The sequence below is a fragment of the Pithys albifrons genome, chromosome 17, assembly GCF_047495875.1.
Source record: "Pithys albifrons albifrons isolate INPA30051 chromosome 17, PitAlb_v1, whole genome shotgun sequence".
Taxonomy (NCBI): Eukaryota; Metazoa; Chordata; class Aves; order Passeriformes; family Thamnophilidae; genus Pithys; species Pithys albifrons.
This window is the reverse complement of record NC_092474.1, coordinates 6,775,524-6,798,256: the sequence shown is the minus strand read 5'-3', so window position 1 is coordinate 6,798,256 and position 22,733 is coordinate 6,775,524. Positions and strand designations below refer to the sequence as shown.

At 51.5% G+C, this 22,733-nt stretch overlaps 1 protein-coding gene across 1 annotated transcript; it reads left to right on the top strand.

Moving 5' to 3' along the window:
- The first annotated feature begins 810 nt into the window (after nt 1–810).
- PPTC7 (protein phosphatase targeting COQ7) lies at nt 811–22,081 on the top strand. Its single transcript, XM_071572168.1, has 6 exons — nt 811–1,384; nt 10,506–10,685; nt 14,607–14,805; nt 17,019–17,142; nt 18,545–18,674; nt 19,714–22,081. Exons 1-6 carry the CDS (start codon nt 1,183–1,185, stop codon nt 19,770–19,772), a joined length of 894 nt encoding a protein of 297 aa, XP_071428269.1. The 5' UTR covers nt 811–1,182; the 3' UTR covers nt 19,773–22,081.
- Nucleotides 22,082–22,733: the final 652 nt, after the last annotated feature.

Sequence of the window (22,733 nt, the reverse complement as noted above, 5' to 3'; positions counted from 1 at the left end):
GGGTGTCCATGAGGGGGTCACCGTGAGGGGTCACTGTGAGGGGATGTCTCTGAGGGGGTCACTATGAGAAGGTCACCATGAGGAGATCGCTATGAGGGTGTTTGTGAGGGGTCACTGTGAGGGATCTCTGTGAGGGAGTCACTGTGAGGGGGTCTCTGTGAAGGGGTTTCCATGAGAGGCGTCACTGTGAGGGGATGTCTGTGAGGGGTCACCGTGATGAGGGGTCACTGTGAGGGGATGTTCATGAGGGGGTCACCCTGAGGAGTGTCTGTGAGGGGTCACCGCGAGGGGTCACCATGAGGGGTGTCCATGTTAAGGGGTCACCATGAGGGATGTCTGTGGGGAGGTAACTGTGAGGAGTGTCTGTAAGGGGTCTCTGTGAGGGGGTTACCATGAGGGGTGTCCGTGTGAGTGGTGTCCATGTGAGGGGTTACCGTGAGGGATGTCTGTGGCAAGGTCACCGTGAAGAGTGTCTCTAAGGGGTCTCCATGAGGGGTCACCGTGAGGGGTGTCCATTGAGGGGTGTCCATGTGAGGGGTCACCGTGAGGGGTGTCCATCTGAGGGGTGTCCATGTGAGGGGTCACCGTGAGGGGTGTCCATCTGAGGGGTGTCCATGTGAGGGGTCACCGTGAGGGGTGTCCATCTGAGGGGTGTCCATTGAGGGGTCACCATGAGGCCCCGGCGGCTCCGCCCGCTCTTTATTGTCCCGCAATATGCAAATGAGGCGCGCTCAGCCAATGAGCGGTGTTGGTCCCGCCGCGCACGCGCCGCAGGGGGGCGGGGCCGACCCGGCGCGCCCCGCCCATTGCCGGGCCCTGAGCTCAGCTCAGCACGCGCGGCCAAGATGGCGGCGGCGGCCGGCGGGGCGCGGGGGCGGCTCTGACCGTGACCGGGGACGGGCCGGCACACGCCGGGCACACACCGGGCACGCACCGCACCGAGCCCACGGGGAGCAGCGCAGCCCCCTCCGCGGGGCACAGCGAGAGGCGGCGGCGCGGCAGGCGGGGGCGCTGCCCGGCCGGGGCGTGAGGGGCAGCGTGAGGGGCAGCGCGGGCCGGGCCGGGCCGGGCCGGGCCGGGTGACTCGGGCTGGCGCCCTGCGGCGGGCGCTCGGCGGGCAGGAGGCGGCTGCGCCGGTGGCTCCCCGCGTTCCTGGCGCTCGGCTGCTGGGCGCCCCACGCCATGTTCTCGGTGCTGTCCTACGGCCGGCTCGTGGCGCGGGCCGTGCTCGGCGGCCTCTCGCAGACGGACTCCCGCGACTACAGCCTCGTCACGGCCAGCTGCGGCTTCGGCAAGGATTTCCGCAAGGGCATCCTCAAGAAGGGCATGTGCTACGGCGATGACGCCTGCTTCGTGGCCAGGCACCGCTCCGCCGATGTGCTGGGTGAGTGGCCGCGCCGGGGGCTCGGGGGGCTCTGCCTCCCTCCGTCCCTCCCTTCCCTCCCTCCTTCGCTCCCTCCCTGCCCCGCACATGGCAGCGGCTCAGCCCGCGCTGCGAACAAAGGAGCTGCTGCTGCGTGGCGATGGCAGCGTGAGTCGCTTTGTCGCTTCCAGGAAGGCTCTTTGCTGCATCTCGGGCTGTGTGTGCCCCGGGCCCGGCCCGGGCGCTGCCCCGTGCGAGGCCCGGCGGCTCCCAAACAGCCCCCGGTGCGTTTCGCTTTCCGTGTGCCTTTAAACCCCGCGTATATTCCCTGCAATTCCCCAGCACAGAGCGCTGGGACAGGCACTTCCTGATTGCAGCGGGTGCCGTGTCCTTGTCAAGTGCACGGCAAAGTGACATTGAGCCTGGAATCAAATGTCAAACTTCACTTTCGGTGTTTGTTCTGGCCTGATTGCGCTCTCTGCTTTGGAGCCAGGGGCGAAATGAATCTTCGAGGGGTCGGATTTTAGAAGCGGTGAATAATTACAGATAACCAGTGGAATCTCCGGTGCACGGGCAGTGCCTTTTGACAGTGCTTGGCCTTTCTCCCGTGTGCTCAAGGTTGAATTTGGCCTGAGTGTGACTGACCCTTCCTCGTGCTGCAACTGCCAGAAGCAAATTTGCACCCAAACTTTGACACTTAAAAAAGCTTCCCCGCCCTTTCCCCTGTTTTTTAATTTTTTTTAATATTCATTGATTTAAAACCGGGATTACACGGTGCTGTCTCATGATGTGGAAGTGCCTGGTGATTCGTGCCATCCTAACTCGGTTGCCATTTAGCAGAGCCGAGACATTTTCTGCAGGAGCTGCAACTTGGTGCTAGGAAACAGCATTGCTGGTTATTCCCGAGGAAATTGTTCCTTCCAGGGGATGCCACAGCTTCCAAGGACACGTGCACAACTGCTCCCTGCCTTTCAGACTCTGCATCTTCTGCTGTGCCTGTTCCAGGGGAGCTTTTTTCGGTCAGAATGAGCTGCTGGACACCCTTCCTTTAACATGTGACTCCTTTAAAGTTCATGTTGGGCCAGCACTGATAAATAACTGAGGGATTGCAGTTTGCCCCTGAGAGAAAGGCAGAGTGTCCTTTACTTCAAGGTGGACTCTGGGTGTGGGGAAGGGGCAGATTTAGCCCTTTTGATGATGTTTTAGGGCGTTTTGGCCATATTTGGTGATTGCTGTATGTGGGCCCACAGCTTGTCTTGTCTTCCTGCTGGAATCAGCACAGAGTTGCATTTCTGAGTTGGTCTTTGCATTAATTTTCATGGCAACTTGAAAACAAACAAAATTGTAGCTCCACTTGAGGATCAAGCAGCAAAGGGGGCAGCAGATCAGGATGTCTGAAGTACCAAGAAGAAAAAAAAAAGCTGCTGATTTGGTTTTGGTTTGGGTTTTTTTTTCCCTGTAAGGCAATTTTCATGTTAGATCTTTATTGCTTTTTTATGCACATCCTAAAAAACCCAGATCTGTGTATGTTCTGCAAAACCAGTAATGCTCACATGGGCTTTGATGCTTTTTCTTCATCTGTAGTTCCTAAGATTACAAGCAGTAGTTTTCTCATATTTCTGCTGCTGTCTCAGCTCTTCACTCCCCCTTTCTCCACCAGCTCTTTTTGCTGTGCTGCAGTTTCAGCACCACCAGCGTTTTCCTGCCCTCAATTCTCTTCCTCTCATCACAAATCTGAGGTTCCTTAGTGATTTTTCTAAAGACCTTCATAAATGTTGTCCTGAGTCCACACCTGCCTAACTCTGCACCTCAACAAAGCTGGCTGAGCTGAACTGTTGGGTTCCAAACTGAATTTTTTGGCATTTCACAAAGAGGCTCACGTGGTTTGAGCCCAAGTGAACACTTGACACAGTAAGTGCTTTTAAAGAACAGTGAATTTCCAGTGTGTCACTTGGAGTTGGCACTCACCAGTGACAAAGCCAGGCCAGATAATTAATTTTAAATTCCTCTGTGCCTGTTTTCCAGCAGCAGTGCAGGAGGGCTGGGATGATGGATCTGGGTGTGGTGGAGCAGGGAGGGAGCTACTCCCAGAGCTTTGGCAGAGTGCTTGGGGATTCGTTTGCTTAGGCCAAACCAGAGTTGACTTGGCAGTGTGTTTATAGCAGAATCAAAATGCTAAACGCTCCTTTTGTTGTAATTGTGCTGTGGAGTCTGATGGCTGAACCTTTAACAGTGTCTTGTGGTCTGAGCTTTGTCCTTCCACAGCACAAAGCCGAAAGATGCAGGTTATTTCCAGTCCCTCCAGAGCTGTTAATGCTTGGTAAGGCCTGTTACTGATGGGCTTCAATCCTTGGGGGTTTTGTCTCTCCTTTTCACTTTTGTCTGGGACACACCTGTCAAATTTAGGTGTTTTCTTCCCTTTCTGAGCACAGGGAGGAACAAGAAGCTCAGAGCCAGAGTGTTTCCTCGAGGATCACCCCGAGTAAAGGGAATGGCCTCACTCCTGATGTTGATCTCTAGAGCTTCGTGATCCAGGCAGTGTTTCCTTTCTGCTGCTGCTTGGCCATGATGTACCTCTCTGTGCATTCACTGTCAGTGTTGGGTGTTCAGATCCTCAGAATATTCAGGGATCTCACGGAGAAGTGGGGGATGTTCTGAACTCCTTCATGTCTGAAGCCTTTGGAACCTTTGAGAGAGAAATACTGGTTTTTTAACAAGCTGAAACCCCAAACTTCAGGAGCTGACAGCTCTGGTTTTCTTCATTACCATGCAATGGAATTTTCAGTACATGTGGGGCAACCCCAAATTGTAAAATAAACAGTTTTATAACCATTCCACTTCTTTTCCAGGAGTAAACACTAAACCTCTTTTAGATATTTTGAGATGTCTTGCTCTGGTGATTGGTTTTTTTTCCTTCTTGTTGGGGTCTGCCTTTCCTTGCTGATTCCTGCCTTGGGCTCCCAGTGTCTTTGGTAGTTTTTTATGGATTTTCCAAGCTGTTGTGTGAGTCATTATTGAAACGTTGCAGCATCCCGTGATGTCTGTGCTGGGGACACTCCGGGTGCAGCCACTGACACTTCACTACTCCTGCAAACTATTTCTGTCCCCCAGGAGGTGCAGAAAGCTGTCTGGCACCAAGGAGCTCTTTGCCCACTGCAGAGTTAAAACTGGACAACTGTTCTATCTGCTGCAAGTCTTGATTTTGAATTTTTCTGTGGGGGAAGATGATTGGTGCTGCAGGGCAGCTACTTCAAACTGAAAGGAAGTGATTTTATTTGAAGATTCAGTCTGGCAGCTGCCTGCACAGGAGAGGAAACCCAGGGTGGCAAAGCCCCTGGATTATTGTCAGTCTCACTGTCATCAGGAAAAGTAAACTACAACTGTAAAAGGATTTGGAGATGAAATGTCAGGGTTGCTCTGGCAGCTGTAGGGGAGGAAGGGATTGTTCCTTGGATGCCTGAAGGTCAGAGAGGACTCTGTTAAGTGGTTTATTTGGTATCATACCTATTAAAGAGATTGCTGCCTTATCACAACTTATCACGCCAAAGGAGGCAAATTGTCTGCCCCACTCAGAGTGGCCTTTCACCTCCTGCTCTGGGAGAGCTCAGGGCACCTTGCAGGGACAGAGCAGTGGCTTGCAAACATTTGGGTCTTAGTTTGTAACAGAACACGTGGGATTTTCTGTTTAACTTTGGAACATAAGTGCTGTCATTTGTGGGGAAGCTCCACGCTGAGAAACATCCCATGGCCAGCCACACTGGCTGACATTCTTGAGTATCATCCACGTGTCACCAGAGCTGCTCTTGAGTGGCCCTGAGTGTGACCTCAGAGAGTGGAACTTCAGGCTGCTCCTTGTTCTTTTTCCCACAGTCTCTGCAGGGACGTTGGACACAACATTTCTGGTCAGGATTTCCAGCTGACCCGTTGCTTTAACTGTAAATGCTGCTGGTGCTCATTGGTGGCAGACAATTTTCCATTCTTCTGTAGCTCTTGGCTTGAAGGAGAAGCAGGTTTTGTGAGAAATCAGGGGGAACTAAGCAGAGCCCAGTGCAGGAGGGGAGGATTAGTCATACCTGTGTCGCAGGAAACGTTGCAGAATCTCCTGCTGTTTGCTCTGGTTCCTCCACACTGAGTGCTGGGAGCTCGAGATTGTTCAGCCTGGCAGGGAGCTCACTGCCTGCCCCCCCTGCTCATCAGTCCCACTGCAGTCACACTGCTCTCACCTTGAGAGATTAAAGAGTTGTAACTGGGTTTTTTTAAAAAAAATAGTTCAGTGTTCTCCTGGAGCTCCCAAAATCCACTGAGCCCTTCCTCAGGCTGAAATAGAACAGGGAGGAAATCCACGTGGTAAGAACCTATGTCAGGAACAGGTGGGTGGTATCAGGGGGGGAACAGATATGAAGAACTTGCTTTTTCCCAGGAGTAGATGCACAATTTAATGTTTTCAGTTTCCTCCTTCTCCTCCAGTTGGTTCTTGAACATCTTCTCTCTCTTTGCCTCTTGCTGTTTGTCCCTTGTTGTCACTCACCACCAGTTTCTCTCAGAACCTTTCTGTGTCCTGCAAGGGCAGTTCAAGGTTTACTGGAACAGGGTGAATAAGTAACCTTTCCCTCTGCAGCTTGTTAGCAGTCACACCACCTGCCTTTAGGGCTTTGTACTAACTGGGTTCTTTCTTTCTCAGCCACCCTTTGGCTCTCCCAGGCAGGGTCACTGCTGGCCTGGAGCTTTGGGCTTGCTCTGGATGGACAACCTGTCTAGGTGTGTGATTTATCTCCCCACTGATAAAACAGGAAATCTTATCAGTCTGTCTCAGTGCTGATGTGCTGACAAATATTGCCTGCTGTATTTCAGACCTGTGTGGTGCAGGGGATTGCACCTTTTTTACCATTTTAGCCTCCTATTTTTGATGCAAAACTCATTCAGTCATAGGTACATCCTTTTGATGTTCTTTTGTCAGTGATTCATTGCTATTTCAGGGAAGGATCTCACGAAATGGAAAGTTTAGTAGGATGTGTGGTGTGTCTTAGCAGGTTAATTGTGGTTCCTGCTGACACACCTGGGGCTCCTGGGGGAGTTTCATTTCTGGCTGAGGCTCTGGTTGAAAGTGTCCATCAACCAAGAGATTTTGGGAACAGGGTGGTACTTTTGGACTACCTGAAGGGAAGTTCTGGCCAGGTGGGGGTTGGTCTCTTCTCCCAGGCACTCAGCAATAGGACAAGGGGGCACGATGGGCTCAAGCTCTGCCAGGGGAAGTTGGAGAGCAGAAAAAAAATTCTTTGCTCAGGCATTGGAATGGGCTGCCCAGAGAGGGGGTGAATTCCCCATCCCTGGAGGTTTTTAAACTGAGCTTGGCCATGGCACTGAGTGCCATGATCTGGTAAAGGGACTGGAGTTGGACCAAGGGTTGGACTTGATGATCTCAGAGGTCTTTTCCAACCCAACCCATTCTATGATTCTGACTCCCACCATGGGCAGGTCAGTTTGCCAGCAAGGCAGAACTTCCCCTCATAACACTATTTACATTAAACAGGGTTTGATCAGCATTGTAGGTTTGGTATGAACCTTCAGCCTGTTTAGTTTGTATTTATATTTAGTTTGTGTTTCTGAGCAGGGCAGAACACCTGGATCCCTCAGGGGGGTGTGTGCCAAGCAGATATTGCTGCTTTCAGCACTGGCTGTCCTGGGCCCTGCAGAGAGAAACTTGTGTGTGTGGCAGCAAAATCAACTTCCATTGGCATTTCAGACAGTGTCCTATCCCAGGTCCTTTGGGCATTTTGAGATCAGCTTTACCAAGTTCCACTGGCAGGACCTTCCCTGGCTCAGGGGCTTTGTCTTGGACCTTCATGTTTCTCTGAGGAGATTCCAGATCCCTGGAATCTCTGAGCAGTTGGGACTGACACACGCAGCAAGTATTTTCTCTGGCAGGGTTATTTGTGTGTTTTCCAGGCAATGCAGTGGGGTGTTAACCCTCTAAAAGGTCTCCATTCTGCAGTGAAATCCTTGAGAAGTGTTTATTCTTTGGATGTAATTTATTGTGAAATTCTCAATTGCTTTATTTACAGTGGTGTTTCATCTGGCTGCAGGCACCGGGCTGTGTCACGTGGGGTTTGTGTAACTCCTGCACGGGCTTGGGCAGGGAACAGACACAGGAATGTTCTTTCTATCAAATTTTCTCATTTGCTGAATGGCTTGAATGAAAAAAAACCCAAGGACTGTATCCAGTTCAATTTTAGCCATTCCCAGCCATGCAGTTTGTGTTAAATGTCCTGTGATTCCTGGTTTGTAACGTGGTTATTACTGAAAACAATGGTTTATGGTTCAAATGTAAGAAAAGAAAAATCTGAATAATCCTTTTCACTTTGACTGTTTACCTGTTTTTTTCTGTCTTGCATGAAAACAAAATATCAGTAGAGCTTGGTAATGATCCTGCCAATAGCAGTGCCTTTGAGTTTCCCTTTGGTGGCAGAAGGGAAATCTGGTATTATATCAAAAGTTGAGTTTTCAGTCCTTGCTACTTCTGGAGTTTGAAATATCTCATTGCTCCTTGGTTGCTGTGTATCAAATACCACAAAGTTTTCTTTATTCTCCTTTACATTTCCTCTATTTCTATTTCAGTGTCTTTCAAACTCACTTATTCCTTTCCTGTGGAACTGTTTAGTTTCTAGAGAATGTTGGATGTAAAGATGCTGGGTTTGTTTTAAACCAATGCTGAAGTCAGGGCAAGGTGGCTGAAGGTTTTGGGGGTGTAAAAACCTTCTTTTCAGGCAAAAAGCAAGAAAGGAGGATGTTTTTAGGGGTCCCTGGTGGCAGCAGCAACTCCTGGCTGGGTCCTGGAGCAGGAGAATTTCCCTGCTCTGGTTTGATGCTTGGGGGGCCAACAAGGTCATTGAACTTAACCAAAGGAACTGACCTCTTATCTTTAGGAGTTACAGTTCAAAAAAAGGATAAAGGTAGGGAAAAAAAGGCCAAACCTTTGTAAAGAACCCCACATTTTCTGTTTGGGGAAAGAACAGGGATTGGTGCCACAGGAGTTGGTGACATGATGAGATGTGGTGAGGTGTCCAGTGACAGCAACTTCCAGGGGCTGCTCCTGAACATGGTGGTGCCTCTGGGTGCTGTGCAGGGACTGGGAGGCAGGGACTGGGAGGCAGGGACTGGGAGGCAGGGCTGGAGCAGGGACTGGGAGGCAGGGACTGGGAGGCAGGGCTGGAGCAGGGACTGGGAGGCAGGGCTGGAGCAGGGACTGGGAGGCAGGGATGGAGCAGGGATCAGGAAGCAGTCAGGCTGTGAGGGCTGGAGCAGGTTTTGCTCCCTCCCTCCCCAGGGTTGCTGTGAGGCTGTCTGGGCTCCAGGCTGGAGCTGCAGTGTGTGCGTGTCAGTGTGTGTGTGTCTGTGTGTGTGTGTGTGTGTGTGTGTGTGTGTGTGTTCCAGAGTGTCCCCAGGCTAATGCCATCAAATGTTTATGGATTGCCTGAGGGAACTCCGTACCTCCTGCCGAGCTTTCTTTGGAACTGCCTCGGGAGCCAGAGCTTTGGGCAGCACTTGTCCAACAGCGTGTTCTCATTGCATTGCCCTGCTGGGAGGGGAGCAGAGCAGAGGGACATCTGGATCGTGTCCCTCCTAAAGGGAATTTAAAACAACCTCTGTTTGGTGACTTCACCTAGAGCACCATCACCCAACCTGGAGCTCAGGTCTGTGCCAAGTTCAGCTCCAGAACTTCTCCTGTGTGATCTCCTGCTCCAGCCCTGTCTGTGGCTGCAGGAGCAAAGGGTCAAGCCAGTGCTGTCCTGAGGCTGAGACCTACAGGGAGAGGATTAGTGTGTTCCCAAGGAATCCAGGAAAGGCGTTTCCAAGAGGTCCTGCAGAGCTGCTCCCAGGGCCCCAAGGAGGGAATGAGTGCAGGGACCTGCACCCCTGTGACATTCTTCTGAGAAAGAAAAGGGGCAAAGCAGGTGCCTCAAAGGTTGTGCACTATTTTAGGGAGAAATCTGATTAATGGTATGGGCTGTTGAGAATCCTGGCAGATTATAGTTCACCCCAAGGTCAGCTCCAGCCCTTCCATCTCAGTTTCAGGCTGTCCCATCTGAAGGGCATCTGAGCAAACTGAGTTTTAGCTTCTCATGCCCATTTTCATGGCATTTTTTTCTGAGGAGACTGTCCTTCAGCACAGGCTGAGCTCTGAAACTGCCCCTTTGTGCTTTTATCATGGACACATTTTAGCTTTATTGTGTTAATGGAAACCTGGACTTGAAATGGTTTGTCCCTGCTGAGGATCAAAGATTTTTTGGAAAATTTCCACATAGTAACGTTTTGGTCTCACATGATGCTTTCAGCAGTGTTTTACTTGCATCATTTGGAGGAAGTGCCAAGTTCTTTAGCCAAATGACCAGCAGAATATGGTGCCTGCTGGTCACTTCCCTCTGAACACTCCCTTTCCATGAGCACCTTCACTGTTTTCCTCTGCTCAGCAGCTTCCGAAGCTTTGGCAGAACTGCTCTAATAATTTTCTAACATCCAGGTTGTTGGGAATAGCTAAATGCAAATTGAGTGGATCAGAGTCAGTTGTCATTCTCCTGCTTGGCTGCAGCTGTGAGCAACAAGCACTCCTTGGAAGGGGGAGGTCCCACCATCCTGCTGGTTCCATGGATTTTGGAATGCACAGAAATTGGGATTCCCAAATAGAAATCATTGTCCTTCATATGAGCACTGAGAAAAAACTGGGCTGCTGGATAGTGGGGAAGAGTTTCTTTGTCATTTCTGTACTAGTTAAAATCTTAAATTAACAACCATCACATTTAATTCTTCCTTTTTAATGGGCTAATCAAAAGTTAAAGGGATTGAATTCCATCTTCCCCCCAGACTCCCTGTTTGTTCTCTAGTGGAGTCAGCCTCCTCATCCTCAGCATTAGACTTTGCCTTTTTTTCAGCAATTTGGATTACATTTCAGGTTGGCCTGGGAGCTGATGCCAGAAGATACCACAAGTTACCCTACAAATAAATACATAATCAGAAATGTTGCTCAGGCAGGTGCCGTGTCCTAAATAGTTTTAGTTACCAAATATCCCAAGTGCTGTAAATATTGAACTCCCTTGCTTGGGCAGCCACTTGTGTTGGTGTAACTCTCCTTTGTGTTCCCTTGCAGGGGTGGCAGATGGCGTGGGGGGCTGGAGGGACTACGGCGTGGACCCCTCGCAGTTCTCGGGGACTCTGATGCGAACGTGCGAGCGCCTGGTGAAGGAGGGACGGTTCGTGCCCAGCAACCCCGTGGGCATCCTCACTGCAGGCTACTGTGAGCTGCTGCAGAACAAAGTGCCCCTGCTGGGTAAGGCACCAACTCTGCCCCTTCCCCTGCCTGGGTGGGACCCACACATGGACCGGGGGGGGCTGCTGGGGCTGCTGGCAGCTCCTGCTGCAAACTCACAGTGAACTCACTGCAAGCCCAGAACTGGAGTTGTTGGGGGTGTGCTTGTTTCCCTTGTTTGTTTGCAGGCTGTTTGCATTCAGTCAGTGATGCAGGGAGTGTCTGTGTGTGTGTGTGTACCTCAAATCAAAGGCCAGCAGCCTCTCTGTGTGAAGGGGCAGCTCGGCAGAGCTTGCATAGCAGGATCTGCAGCTCACCCTGTGTTCTGTAGGGATAAATAACTGTTTTCTGCTGAAAACTCCTCATGGTTGTGGCTTTTTGCTTAAGCTCCGCAAGGAAAAATATTTCCTGAGGATAACTGGATGCAGTTCTGCTCATTCCTGGCCTCGCTGCTCCCCTTGCCTTTTATGTCCAGTGAACTCAAAGCCCAGTTATTTGACTTCAGTAGTTTATATCATCTGATCTCTGGGAGTATTATTTTTATAAATCTTTGTGGGGGATTCATTACAGCTCTTTCTGAAGGGCAGCTGAAGTAGATGCCTCACATACTCTGTGTCAGCCTTGATGTGAGACAGGGCACTGAGCTGCCTGGGGAACAGGAGCACAGGGAGAGGTGACATTTGGCCTGAGCTGGCAACCTTGCAAAGGGGACACTGCTAAAGGACACGGGCCCTGCTGTGCACCAAGACAGTGCTGCCCTGTGTGATATGTGCAGGCTCACCTGACCTTAAGCTCCTGTGCCAGAGCAGTGCAGGGGCAGCTATATTTAACTGCTGAGCTGGCAGCAGATGTTCTTGCATTATACACCCAAAGAATAGGTTGGAACCTCAGCACTGACCTTAAGTGTCACCAAAATAGCAGTGCCCAGCAATGCCATTAGGTTTGGCGTGGTTGGTGGTGCTGAGCTGGGCAGAGCAGGGGCAGCTGTGGGTGATCTGCAGGCTGGCAGAGCCTCCCCAGGGCTGTGGGGGGATTTGGGGTGATTGGTGGGGCTGAGCTGGGCAGAGCAGGGGCAGCTGTGAGGGATCCCCAGGCTGGCAGAGCCTCCCCAGGGCTGTGGGGAGATTTGGGGTGGTTGGTGGGGCTGAGCTGTGCAGAGCAGGGGCAGCTGTGGGTGATCTGCAGGCTGGCAGAGCCTCCCCAGGGCTGTGGGGGGATTTGGGGTGGTTGGTGGGGCTGAGCTGGGCAGAGCAGGGGCAGCTGTGAAGGATCCCCAGGCTGGCAGAGCCTCCCCAGGGCTGTGGGGGGATTTGGGGTGGTTGGTGGGGCTGAGCTGGGCAGAGCAGGGGCAGCTGTGGGTGATCTGCAGGCTGGCAGAGCCTCCCCAGGGCTGTGGGGGGATTTGGGGTGGTTGGTGGGGCTGAGCTGTGCAGAGCAGGGGCAGCTGTGGGGGATCTGCAGGCTGGGAGAGCCTCCCCAGGGCTGTGGGGCCGAGGCAGCCCCGCTGGCCTGACCTTTGCAGCCTGTGCTGAGTCACAAGGGCTGCATTCCACACGTGGCCTCTGCTTACACTCTGCTCAGGGAGCTGCAGTGTGAAACTAATGATCCCCAGTGTTTCTCCTCCAGCAGGGAACAGCGTTTTTGGAAGGAGGAATAAATCCCTGGGATTGCCACAGCAGTGAGCATTGAGAGTTTATTTAAAATAAAACTAAGGGAGAGGACTTCATTAGGGAGGATTCGTTAGGCAATAACTTTTCCTTGTTGTTGTCCTCTAAGCCTGGATACTTCCTTGGTTCATCAGAATTGAATCCAGCAAGTATTATAAAATAAAACTGAAATGGGAGGAAACTGCCAATTACTTCAACACTCTTGTGCTGCAGAACAGCCTTGGACACTGTCACATCTAAAATCAAGAGTTTTTCCTGAGGGACTGCTTTGATTTACCACTCAGTGAGGGTTGTGAAGGGCCTGTGTGTTCACCAGAGAACCCACTCAGGGCAAGTGCATTGCAGGGGGCTCTCTGTGTGGGAAAGGGAAATGTCTGGAACAGGCAGTGCCTGGAGCCAGCTGGGCCTGTGCACCAGCGAGACTGGTCCTGAGCTCAGCTCACTGCAGGCCTGTGCTCTGTCCAACACGGAGCTGTGCCTGCCAAATCCTGCTGGAGGAACAGAGGGTGGGAGATGGAGGTGTCTGACATGGGGCAGAAGTCAGGAAGAATTGCTGGAGCTCCTCTTGAGGAGGGAAAGGTCTCCTGGTGGGTGTCCTGTCCTGTCCTGTCTGCAGGAATGCAGCAAGTGCTGTTTGCTCTGCAGGACTTTGTGGGTGGGTTTCTTTGCAATACTATAATGCAAAAATAACTTATTTTCTGTGGCTTCCAACCAAGCACAGTTGGTGGCTCTTTCCCAGTGAATGACCCAAGAATTCCTCAGTGCCCCTAGTCATGGCTGGGATAGTTCTGAGCACACTTGACATGTTTCTGTTGTTACTTTAATCTGAAATTGTCTCTGAAACATGTTTTCTTTAAACTTTGGAGGTGGCTCTCCTGAAGGTGTGAGGGGATTGTTCTTTGTTAAACCTGAAGCAGGTTCTGCACAGCCACGTGGGAAGAAAAGCATTTTCATGTCCTGAGCAGAGAAATGCAATAGGACCCAACACTTAATTGCAAAACAGTTCTTTACTTGGTGTGATTTATTTACAGTTGAGTGGAACTGTGTGGAGAGCACCTGGCATTGCATGGATGCTGCTGGAATTCTATTATGTCCATGATTTCGGAATTTCAGTATTTTATGTGAGTTCTGTAAATCCAGTCCTATAGCAGAATGTGCTGACATATGTTGGGGTGGCAAACTGTAAATAAAGCCAAACAAAACAGGGAGTTGTCAGCATAACGTGTTTACCAAACTCAGAGCAGGAAAATAAGTCCTACCCAAACCCCACTCTTGGTGTTGTAAGGATTTCTGGCACTGCTGCCTTTATTTTACATTCATTTTCAGTCATCCTTGAGCGTGTGCATTTCTCTTGATCACTGTGCTCTGATGGGTGTTTGGTGGCACTGTGGGTGCCCAGGGAAGGGCACAGCAGTGTGTGTGGGGCTGATGGCACTGTGGGTGCCCAGGGAAGGGCACAGCGGTGTGTGTGTGGCTGATGGCACTGTGGGTGCCCAGGGAAGGGCACAGCAGTGTGTGTGGGGCTGATGGCACTGTGGGTGCCCAGGGGAGGGCACAGCGGTGTCTGTGGGGCTGATGGCACTGTGGGTGCCCAGGGGAGGGCACAGCGGTGTCTGTGGGGCTGATGGCACTGTGGGTGCCCAGGGAAGGGCACAGCAGTGTGTGTGGAGCTGATGGCACTGTGGGTGCCCAGGGGAGGGCACAGCGGTGTGTGTGGAGCTGATGGCACTGTGGGTGCCCTGAGTGAGGGCACAGCGGTGTCTGTGGGGCTGGTAAGTGTTTGATGGCACTGTGGGTGCCCCGGGGGAGGGCTCAGCGGTGTGTGTGTATGGCTGGTAAGTGTTCTATGGCACTGTGGGTGCCCCGGGGGAGGGCTCAGCCGTGTGTTTGGGGCTGGTGGATGTTTGGTGGCACTGTGGGTGCCCAGGGGAGGGCACAGTGCTGGGTTTGGGGCTGATGGCACTGGGGGTGCCCAGGGGAGGGCACAGCAGTGGGTCTGGGCTGACTGCAGCGCTGTGGGTGCCCAGGGGAGGGCACAGCAGTGTGTTTGGGGCTGAAGGCGCTGTGGGTGCCCCAGGCAGGGCACAGCAGGGTGTTTGGGGCTGAAGGCGCTGTGGGTATCCCGGGGGAGGGCACAGCAGTGTGTTTGGGGCTGAAGGCGCTGTGGGTTCCCCGGGCAGGGCACAGCAGGGTGTTTGGCCTGACCGCAGCACTGTGGGTGCCCCGGGCAGGGCTCAGCAGTGGGTCTGGGCTGACCGCAGCGCTGTGCCCGCAGGGAGCAGCACCGCCTGCATCGTGGTGCTGGACCGGAGCAGCCACCGCCTGCACACGGCCAACCTGGGCGACTCGGGCTTCCTGGTGGTGCGCGGCGGGGAGGTGGTGCATCGCTCCGACGAGCAGCAACACTACTTCAACACGCCCTTCCAGCTCTCCATAGCGCCGCCAGAGGCGGAGGGAGTCGTCCTGAGCGACAGGTAAGGTGGGCAGAGGGAGCTGAAGTTGTTGAAGTTGTTAATCTGTGTCGGGAGCAGCTCCCGGAAAGCCACGGCTTTTTGGTGTCATGTGGGATTTAAGCTCGGCCCCGATCACCTGACACTCCCTCTCTCCAGGTAATGGGGACATTTATCACCTTGTGCTTGACTCTGTGCCTGTTGCACAGTGTGACTTCACTTGAGAGTGGATGTGGCACTCAGAGCCATGATCTGGGAATCACAGTAGGGTTGGATCAAGGGTTGGACTTGATGATCTCAGAGGTCTCTTCCAACCCAACTGATTCTGTGATTCTAAGATGCAATGGGCTGATGTTTACTATGATTAATAACTCCTGGTGGCCTGTTCCCACTGGTCTGATTCTTGGGAAGGTGTCACCGGCCAGGGCTGGTGTCTCTGCTGGTCACCCTGGCTGAGTGGCTGGTCTGACCAGCAGCTTTGGTTCCAACCCCTGTCTGTGCTCCCTTGAGCCTGTTTGGAGTAACTAATTTAGATATCTTGGCACTGAGGTAGCAAGTGCTTGAAGAACAGAGGGACATGTGACTTACGTTGTGTTTCCAAGTAGCTGTTTCCCTCAGCATATTGTATTTGACCAAAACGAGCAAAAAAACTGCCTGGCAGAACACCAGGCTGGGAAGGAGAGGATGAGGAAAGCACAATCTGTTCACAGGAACGAGTTCTTTCAAAGCCTGGCTCGTTCCTGTGTCTTCCCCTAAGAATGTCAGGCTGATCCATCCTCACTTTGCAGAGACTCATCAGTAATATGAAATAAATGTTTAAAAAATCAGCTTTCAAATTGTGTTAAAACAGAATCAATCAGGTTGGAAAAGACCTCCGAGATCATGGAGTCCAAACAGATACAGGTCTCAAAAATGGTTATTGACTCATTAAAGTGATACCCCTCCTGTGAACACAGGGAGGCTGGAACAGGATCTGCAGGGAGGGGCCTTGCCATGCAGGGAGTGCAGCAAGGTTTGGACTCAGTGGTCCTAAAGGTCTTTTCCAACCTAAATCATCTATAAAGGATCAGGGCTGCAGTAAAGGTTATGATTTTAATGCCAAATAGCTGGTTTTGGAAGTGTTGAAGTTGTTGAAACTCCTGACTGTTCTTGCATGTGGTTTTACTTCTCATCATACAACTGCCAAGAAGAAGCCAGGGTAGAACTCTGGCATTAGAACCCCTCAATAATCCAACCTCTTTGTCAGACTAAAATTAAATGAACATTTGAAACTCCAGAGCTGTAAAAATCTCTGTGTCATCCATAGGAAGACAATAAGCCCAAAAAGCAGAAGGATAATTGGTCATGTCCAGGGGAAGTCAGGGAAGCCAAGGAATCTGAGTCATCCCATAATAAGGAAAGCACAAGATCAATGTGCTCCCACTCTTGAGCTCTGAATCATGATTACAGCCTTCTGGCTGGTTCCTGTGCTGTTCCTGACGTTAATTAGCACTCAGGGGCCTCGTGGAAACGCTTCTCCAGGCCTTTTTTATTTGTTGTCCCAGTTCAGTGGTGAATTTGGCTAAATATGGGCACAGGCAGGCAACCTCCCCACCATCAGCCTTCCTGAGGCTGCAGATCAGTGGACCAAAGCAGCTCCTTGGAGTTGTGGCAGCAGTTTCCCTCTTTTATTTAAGGAGCCCTGAAGAGTCTTTGGAAATGAAAGGTTTGTTGTTATGTTGCCTCTGAGAAGCAGATTTTGCTGCAATATTCATGGCCAAGGGGAGTGCTGTGTAATGTCTTAGACACAAGGATTCCAGCTGGCTGTGGTCTCCTGGTGGTGAATTCCAGACATGTTTCTCACTATTGAATTAGAAAGCGATTCAAAATCCTGCAGTGTTCGGCCATTCTGGGTTGTCCCCTCAAGTGCTGCTGTCACATGTTCATGTGAGCAGGAGGGAGCCCTGAGCTGCCATTCTGCTTGGTGGTTTCCATGGAGACACCCTCATGCAGCAGAGCAGTTTGTGGGATTGTTCCTCTGGGAGCTGTAACTTGGTGGAAGGGCTGGGATTTCACCTGGGCAGTGTTGGAGCTCCCGGGCCAGCCCTGCAGAGCTGCACACCCAGCGGCCCCTCAGCACAGATCCCTGGGCTGCACAAGTGCAGGGGCTGTGGCTGTGCTGCTGGGCATTCCCTGGAGGTGCGAGGAGTCCCTTAACCTCCCTGTCCCCTCTCTGTGTCCCCTGTGTCCCCTGCCAGCCCCGAGGCTGCCGACAGCACGTCCTTCGACGTGCAGCTCGGGGACATCATCCTGACGGCGACGGACGGGCTCTTCGACAACATGCCTGACTACATGATCCTGCAGGAGCTGAAGAAGCTCAAGGTGAGGCTGACACTGCTCAATCCCTCACACCTCCTGTGCTGCTGAACCCCGGGGGCCTCTGCTCTTCATGCACCTTTGTGTTTATATAAAAACCCTGCCTCAAAGTGCTGAATCCTTTGGAGGCTTTTCATGTGAGCAGTGGGGGGACCCCAAAGCTCTGTCTGTCTCTTGGAGCTGCTTCCAGGCTGAGCCCACAAGCAGCAGGTGGGGACAAATGTCCCGAAGGGCAGCTGGTTCAGTGTCACACTGGGGAGGGAGGGGACATGTTCAGCCCAGGCACTGCCCTTGGCCAGCTCCTCACATGCTGCTCCTGCAGTGTGTGGGTGACACACATGAAAACAGAGCATCTTCTCTCAGGTTATTTGAGGGGTGAGCTTGCATTTCAAATAATTTCCAGCTTTTCCTAAGGGTTATAAACCAGGAATTCTGATGGAGTATGTGCTGTCTGAATTGTGGGTTGCACATGCTTGAAAACATTTAATGTTCTGTAAAAAAAACCCAAACAAACTTCCTGGCATCTTTCCCAGGTTAGTGACCACAAATGTTTTTAAATAGTCAAGATACCTTCAAGTATTTTAATTTGGGTGAGAACATTTAGCTTGGGGCTATTTACTTACAGAAAGGAAAGTGTACTTGAGGAGATATCAATATGTATAACCTCCCCGGGGAAACTCCTTAGCTGTGAAATGCAAATAAGGGTGACACAGAATTGCAGTGTGGTTTTAAAGGAATCTGCCTCCTTCTTATCCTGCAGCTACAGCAGTCACTGCAGCCTCCTCCCCACCTGTGGGCAGGGAAGGGCTGTCCTGGGGCTGGAATTCCCTGTGGGAAAAGGCCCAGCTCCACCTTTTGGCGTGTTTGGGAAAGGCACTGGAGATCCCCGCGGGGTTCAGCCAAGAGTTAATCACATAAACGCCTCCTAATGCCCAAACCTGCGGGGAGGGCCTGGGAATGACAGGGCACTTCAAAGAGGTTACAGACAGACAGGGCAGTGGAACTGAGTGAGAATCCACCACGACTTGATCCAACCCCACTGTGATCACCAGCCCATGGCACTCCGTGCCATGGGCTGGTGATCACAGTAGGGTTGGATCAAGGGTTGGATTGATGATTCCAGAGGTCTCTTCCAACCAGCTGATTCTGTGATTCCATGATCTGTTTGGAGCTTTAGTCTTCTGAGTTTCTCAATGCTGTAAATCCTCCAAACCCAAGTGTTGCAGCTGCTGGTGGGGAGCTGAGGCCTGGCCCTGCCCTGTGGAGATCCACAGCTCCCTCCCTGAGGCTGGGAAGGGACAGTGACACCCTGGCAGCGAGGGAGGGACCCCAGGACTGACCCCCAGCACAGAGCAGCTCCTGGGGGAGGCCTCCCTGTAAGGAGCATCCTTTTCCCTGTGGAATGCAGAACTCCAACTACGAGAGCATCCAGCAGACCGCGCGCAGCATCGCCGAGCAGGCGCACGAGCTGGCCTATGACCCCACCTACATGTCGCCCTTCGCGCAGTTCGCCTGTGACAACGGCCTGAACGTCAGAGGTGAGAGGGTCTGCTGCCCCCCTGCCCTGCCTGCCAGCCCTGCGAACCTTGGCAAGGGGCAGTTGGGGTGGTCCAGGGGGAAAGCAGAGCGTTAGGAAATGTGGTTTTGGCAGGAGAGCAGCAGCTCGGGTGGGATTGGGAAGCAGCTGGAGAGCTCACTGAGGGGTTTGGTTTCCATCTGATGTGCACGTTCCTGCCGTGGGAATCCTGCCTGGGAAGAGTTCTCCAGGCTCCTGGGGAAACCTGTTCCCTGGGTTCAGGTGTGTGGGAGGGTGGATTCTGTTTAATTTCTTTTTTAAGGTCTTCTCCTGCTGTGTTTCAGCCAAGGTTCTGCCCAGTCTTGGGCAGTTTTGGGGTTTGGTTTTTTGGCTGAAATTTGTGACCTTTGTACCATTGGCATCCCCATCCTGATCTCTCCATCAGTTCTGCTTCTGGGCTCTAAAAGGATACTGACACCTGGCAGAGCTCAGAGCCTGAGCAAACACCTTTCTTTGATTTAGTTTGATTATTTAATACAGTTCTGCTACTACAGATGTTCTCATCTCTGTGTCAGTAGGGCAGGATTACCTGCCCCTTTCCCAAGGCAGAGACAACCTGTGGCACTCAGGCTCTGTGGTGCTCCAAGCTGAGTCACTCAGAAAGGAAACTGCAGATCTCTGGATTCTCTGGTGTGACTTCCCAATAACCAAATACCTCTTTCTGAGCCCTTTCTCCAGAATTCGAGTGTGTTCCTCTGGCTGTTGAGGATTGAAAAACAGCTACTAAAAGTGTTCAGTAGCTTTTATAAAGACATGAAGCAATACAGTGCTGGAGAAGATGCTAAAGAGGTGTTTGATTTCCAGTGGAACTTCCTGAGGAGCTTCCTGAGGAGCTCTGACTTCATGTCGGGTGCTTTGTGCCTGTGCTCAGTTCTGTGTTGGTTTGGAGAGAAGGTGGAGGCAGCAGAGCTGTGTCTGCCCTAAACAGCCTTTGAGGATTCCAATGTCCCAGAGGGTGAGAAGATGAGACTGATGAGATAAGTGTGTTTCCTTCCCTGCAGGGGGCAAACCAGACGACATCACCGTCCTGCTGTCCATCGTGGCCGAGTACACGGACTGAGGAGCCGCTGCCGCGGAGCCCTCGCGGTTTTTGCTGCTGGCAGGACCGGCCCGAGCCCGGCGCCGCCCCAGCCCTGGGCACAGCCACTCACAGGACACTGGGCTTGCTCTGCCAGCAAGAAAGGAGGAAGCTCAAGGCCTGGAGCACCTTTCAGAGCTTAGTCATTGTCCGTGCCAGCGGGAGGATCTGTCCACGGCGCTCCCGCCCCGGAGATGGGACTTCCCAAGGAGTAGAATTGGTTGGTCACCTTTCCAAGTAGCTCAGTAGGTACCCTCAGCACGAGGCACTCACTCCCTCCTCCCCAGGAGCGTTGCTGTTGTTGGAGGGCGTGTTACAGACCCAGTTCCATAAAGCATAGTCTTGTTCCAGTGGTAGCCAAGGTTTCGTGTTCCCGAGCTCCAGTTTTCAGGAGATTTATAACTGCTGTAAACTTTCTGCTCTTGCCATCCATGGTGTCAGCCTTAGGAGCCTTTTCTAGTACGAGATTTCAAACAAACCTAGTTCAAGTTATATGGATGCAAATGTGTTTTGTGATTTCAGGTGCTTAACTGTGATCTTAAAGAGTTCTGCAGATCATTCGTCCATAATGGGCCTGGTTCTGGATGTTTTGGCTGTGGATAATTATTATGTTTTTTAAAACAAAACTTCTGGCTCAGTCTCAAACAGCTGAGCTGGCCACAGGTGAGGCCTTGGAGCATTTGGACCCTTCTCCTGGTGGGAAATGCTCCGCTGGGAGGTTGCACAAAGAACGGCTGGTCCTCCCCTCCCAACGGCCTCACTGTGGGTGGTCCCTCTGCTGGTGATGGAGCATCATTTGTGTTAATAATTGCCATTCTCGCTTGTAGGACAGAATATGCTGCACCAGTGTCAGTCCAGCTGATCCTTTCTCACTCAACAGGCACCTCTTTGCTTCTGCTGCGGCAGCGAGTACGAAAATGGAAACTTAATGAATAATCAGCAAAACTTACATTTCAGTCACTAAAGTGTAGGGGTTTCAATGAACCTTAATGATGTTTACAGTTATCTAACAGCCACTTTGCAATATGACATTTCCTTTTCAATGACAGTAGCTCACGTTTGTCCCCCCCTTTTCCAGCAACTTTTCCTTTTCCTTTCCCAAGGCTCATACGAAAGCTGAGAGCTGTAAAGATATATATATTTTTGGTCAGTTTTTCATTAACTTTTTTGCTGGTAGAGAAGTATGTAGAAATAAATTAAAGCCATGTTTTTATATATAAAAAGTCGGGTAATGTTGCTGTTTAGGTGAGTGCAGTTAAACTTGGTCAGTAAGGAATCTTTCCTGCTCTCAAGAGGAGATTTTTACTACCTGGTTTATTGTATTAAAACTGTTTAAGTTGGAGGTTACCTCAACTTGTTTAAAGAATTTTTGTGGACTTGTACTGTATATTTGCGTAACTATGTCAAGCTTTTATTTAAGGTCATTTAACATGTACCATGTACATGTCATTTTACTATATTTCAATGCATCATGCTTGTAACAGGCATTTCATTTATAATAAGTGATTAATTTGGGAGCTCTTCAGTAATTTATCTGCTATTCCTCAATTGGCATAATGTTAGGGATCTACTTTGAATCACCTTGTAATTACTTGTCAAAATGCCTTAACTACCCTAACTTGACCAAAATGGGATTTTGGTGAGGGTCTGGGGAGGATTCTGTTAACGAAGAGAACTTCATTAGTGTTGTGACCCACGAGCAGGGAGTGGTGGAGACCTTTGCACAACTGTCAGTCCCTGCTCGGAGCTGGCCCAGCTGTGCCTGGCTGGAAGCTCCAGGAATGTATTCACTGAGCACAGGGCTTTGCTCCTCGCCTTGGGGGGCCTTTCTCTCCCAAATCTGGGTGTCTTTTACATTTTATCCGCCAGTATTTCCCCTCGGCTCCTGGATTAGAGCAGATTTGATCAATTCTTGTGTCCCCTGACCCTCCAGGAGCCCTGGGCTGTTGCTCTGACCTGCTCTCAGCACAGTCCCCAGCCCTGCTGTGTCCCCCTCAGCTTTCCAGGGCTTTCCCTGGGTCCGTGTGCGGGTCAGAGGGATGCACCAGGGTCTGGAATTCCCTGTGAGGCCAAGCTGTGCTCCCTGCCTGTACCCACAGAGCCCTTTGCCTCTTACCACACCATGAGTTGTTTTGGGTTCTTTTTTTCCAAGCAAAGAACAAATGTGGATTTTGATTTACAAATCATGAGTTTTCCCCTCACCAGGCACACCAAAGACCAGTAAAGCTTTTAGCTTTTCCATCTGTTTATAAAGCAATACTGTATTATAAAGAGTTGATATTTTTATCACATGCTTGATTGTGTTGGGTTTTTTTTAAGATGTGCACTCTGAACATATCAAACCAACGTTTTCCTACGAACTTATCGCTGTCTGCGCACAAGAGATCTTGGAGAGGAACCAGGGCCCACCCCATCCAAGGGGTTCCCAGCAAAGCAGCACCATTGCCAGGGGTAGGGCAGTGGGATGTTCCCGAGGGGAAGGGACAAGAAAGGTGTTCCTGCCTTGGAGGTGAGCGGAGTGTGGAGCTGCTGCAGGGGTTGGTTTGGGGTCTGCAGGGTCAGGAGTCTGTGCTGCTGGAGCTGTGGGAGGGCGAGTGGGGCAGGGCTGGGCTGGGCTGGGGGAGCTGGGACAGCCCTGGGGGTCCTGCCCCTCCTCCCCTGGCTGTGGGAGCTGCCACAGGTGCCCTCCAAACATGCTTTGTTGTGTTTCTTGAGGTTTGGCTGAAAACAAAACCAAAAAGCAGATTTGGGACCAGTTAGGAGTGAGTGGAGGAGAAGGGAGAGGAGAAGGTCTGGCAAAGGTGGGAGGATTTAGTGGTGGAATCTTCATGTCCTGGGAAGGGACATCCCTTCTCCAGGGGGAAGTGTGTGTGGAACCCACTGTAAGCAGCAGCTCCTGACAAGGGTGGCTGAAACCATGAAGCAAATCTGAGTCTGTACCTG

Excerpts from the sequence above, each read along its gene's own strand:
- PPTC7 (XM_071572168.1), top strand. The coding sequence starts at position 1,183 with ATGTTCTCGGTGCTGTCCTACGGCCGGCTCGTGGCGCGGGCCGTGCTC. Across the intron at positions 1,385-10,505 it reads CCGCTCCGCCGATGTGCTGG|GGGTGGCAGATGGCGTGGGG; the intron begins GTGAGTGGCCGC and ends GTTCCCTTGCAG. Across the intron at positions 14,806-17,018 it reads GGAGTCGTCCTGAGCGACAG|CCCCGAGGCTGCCGACAGCA; the intron begins GTAAGGTGGGCA and ends GTCCCCTGCCAG.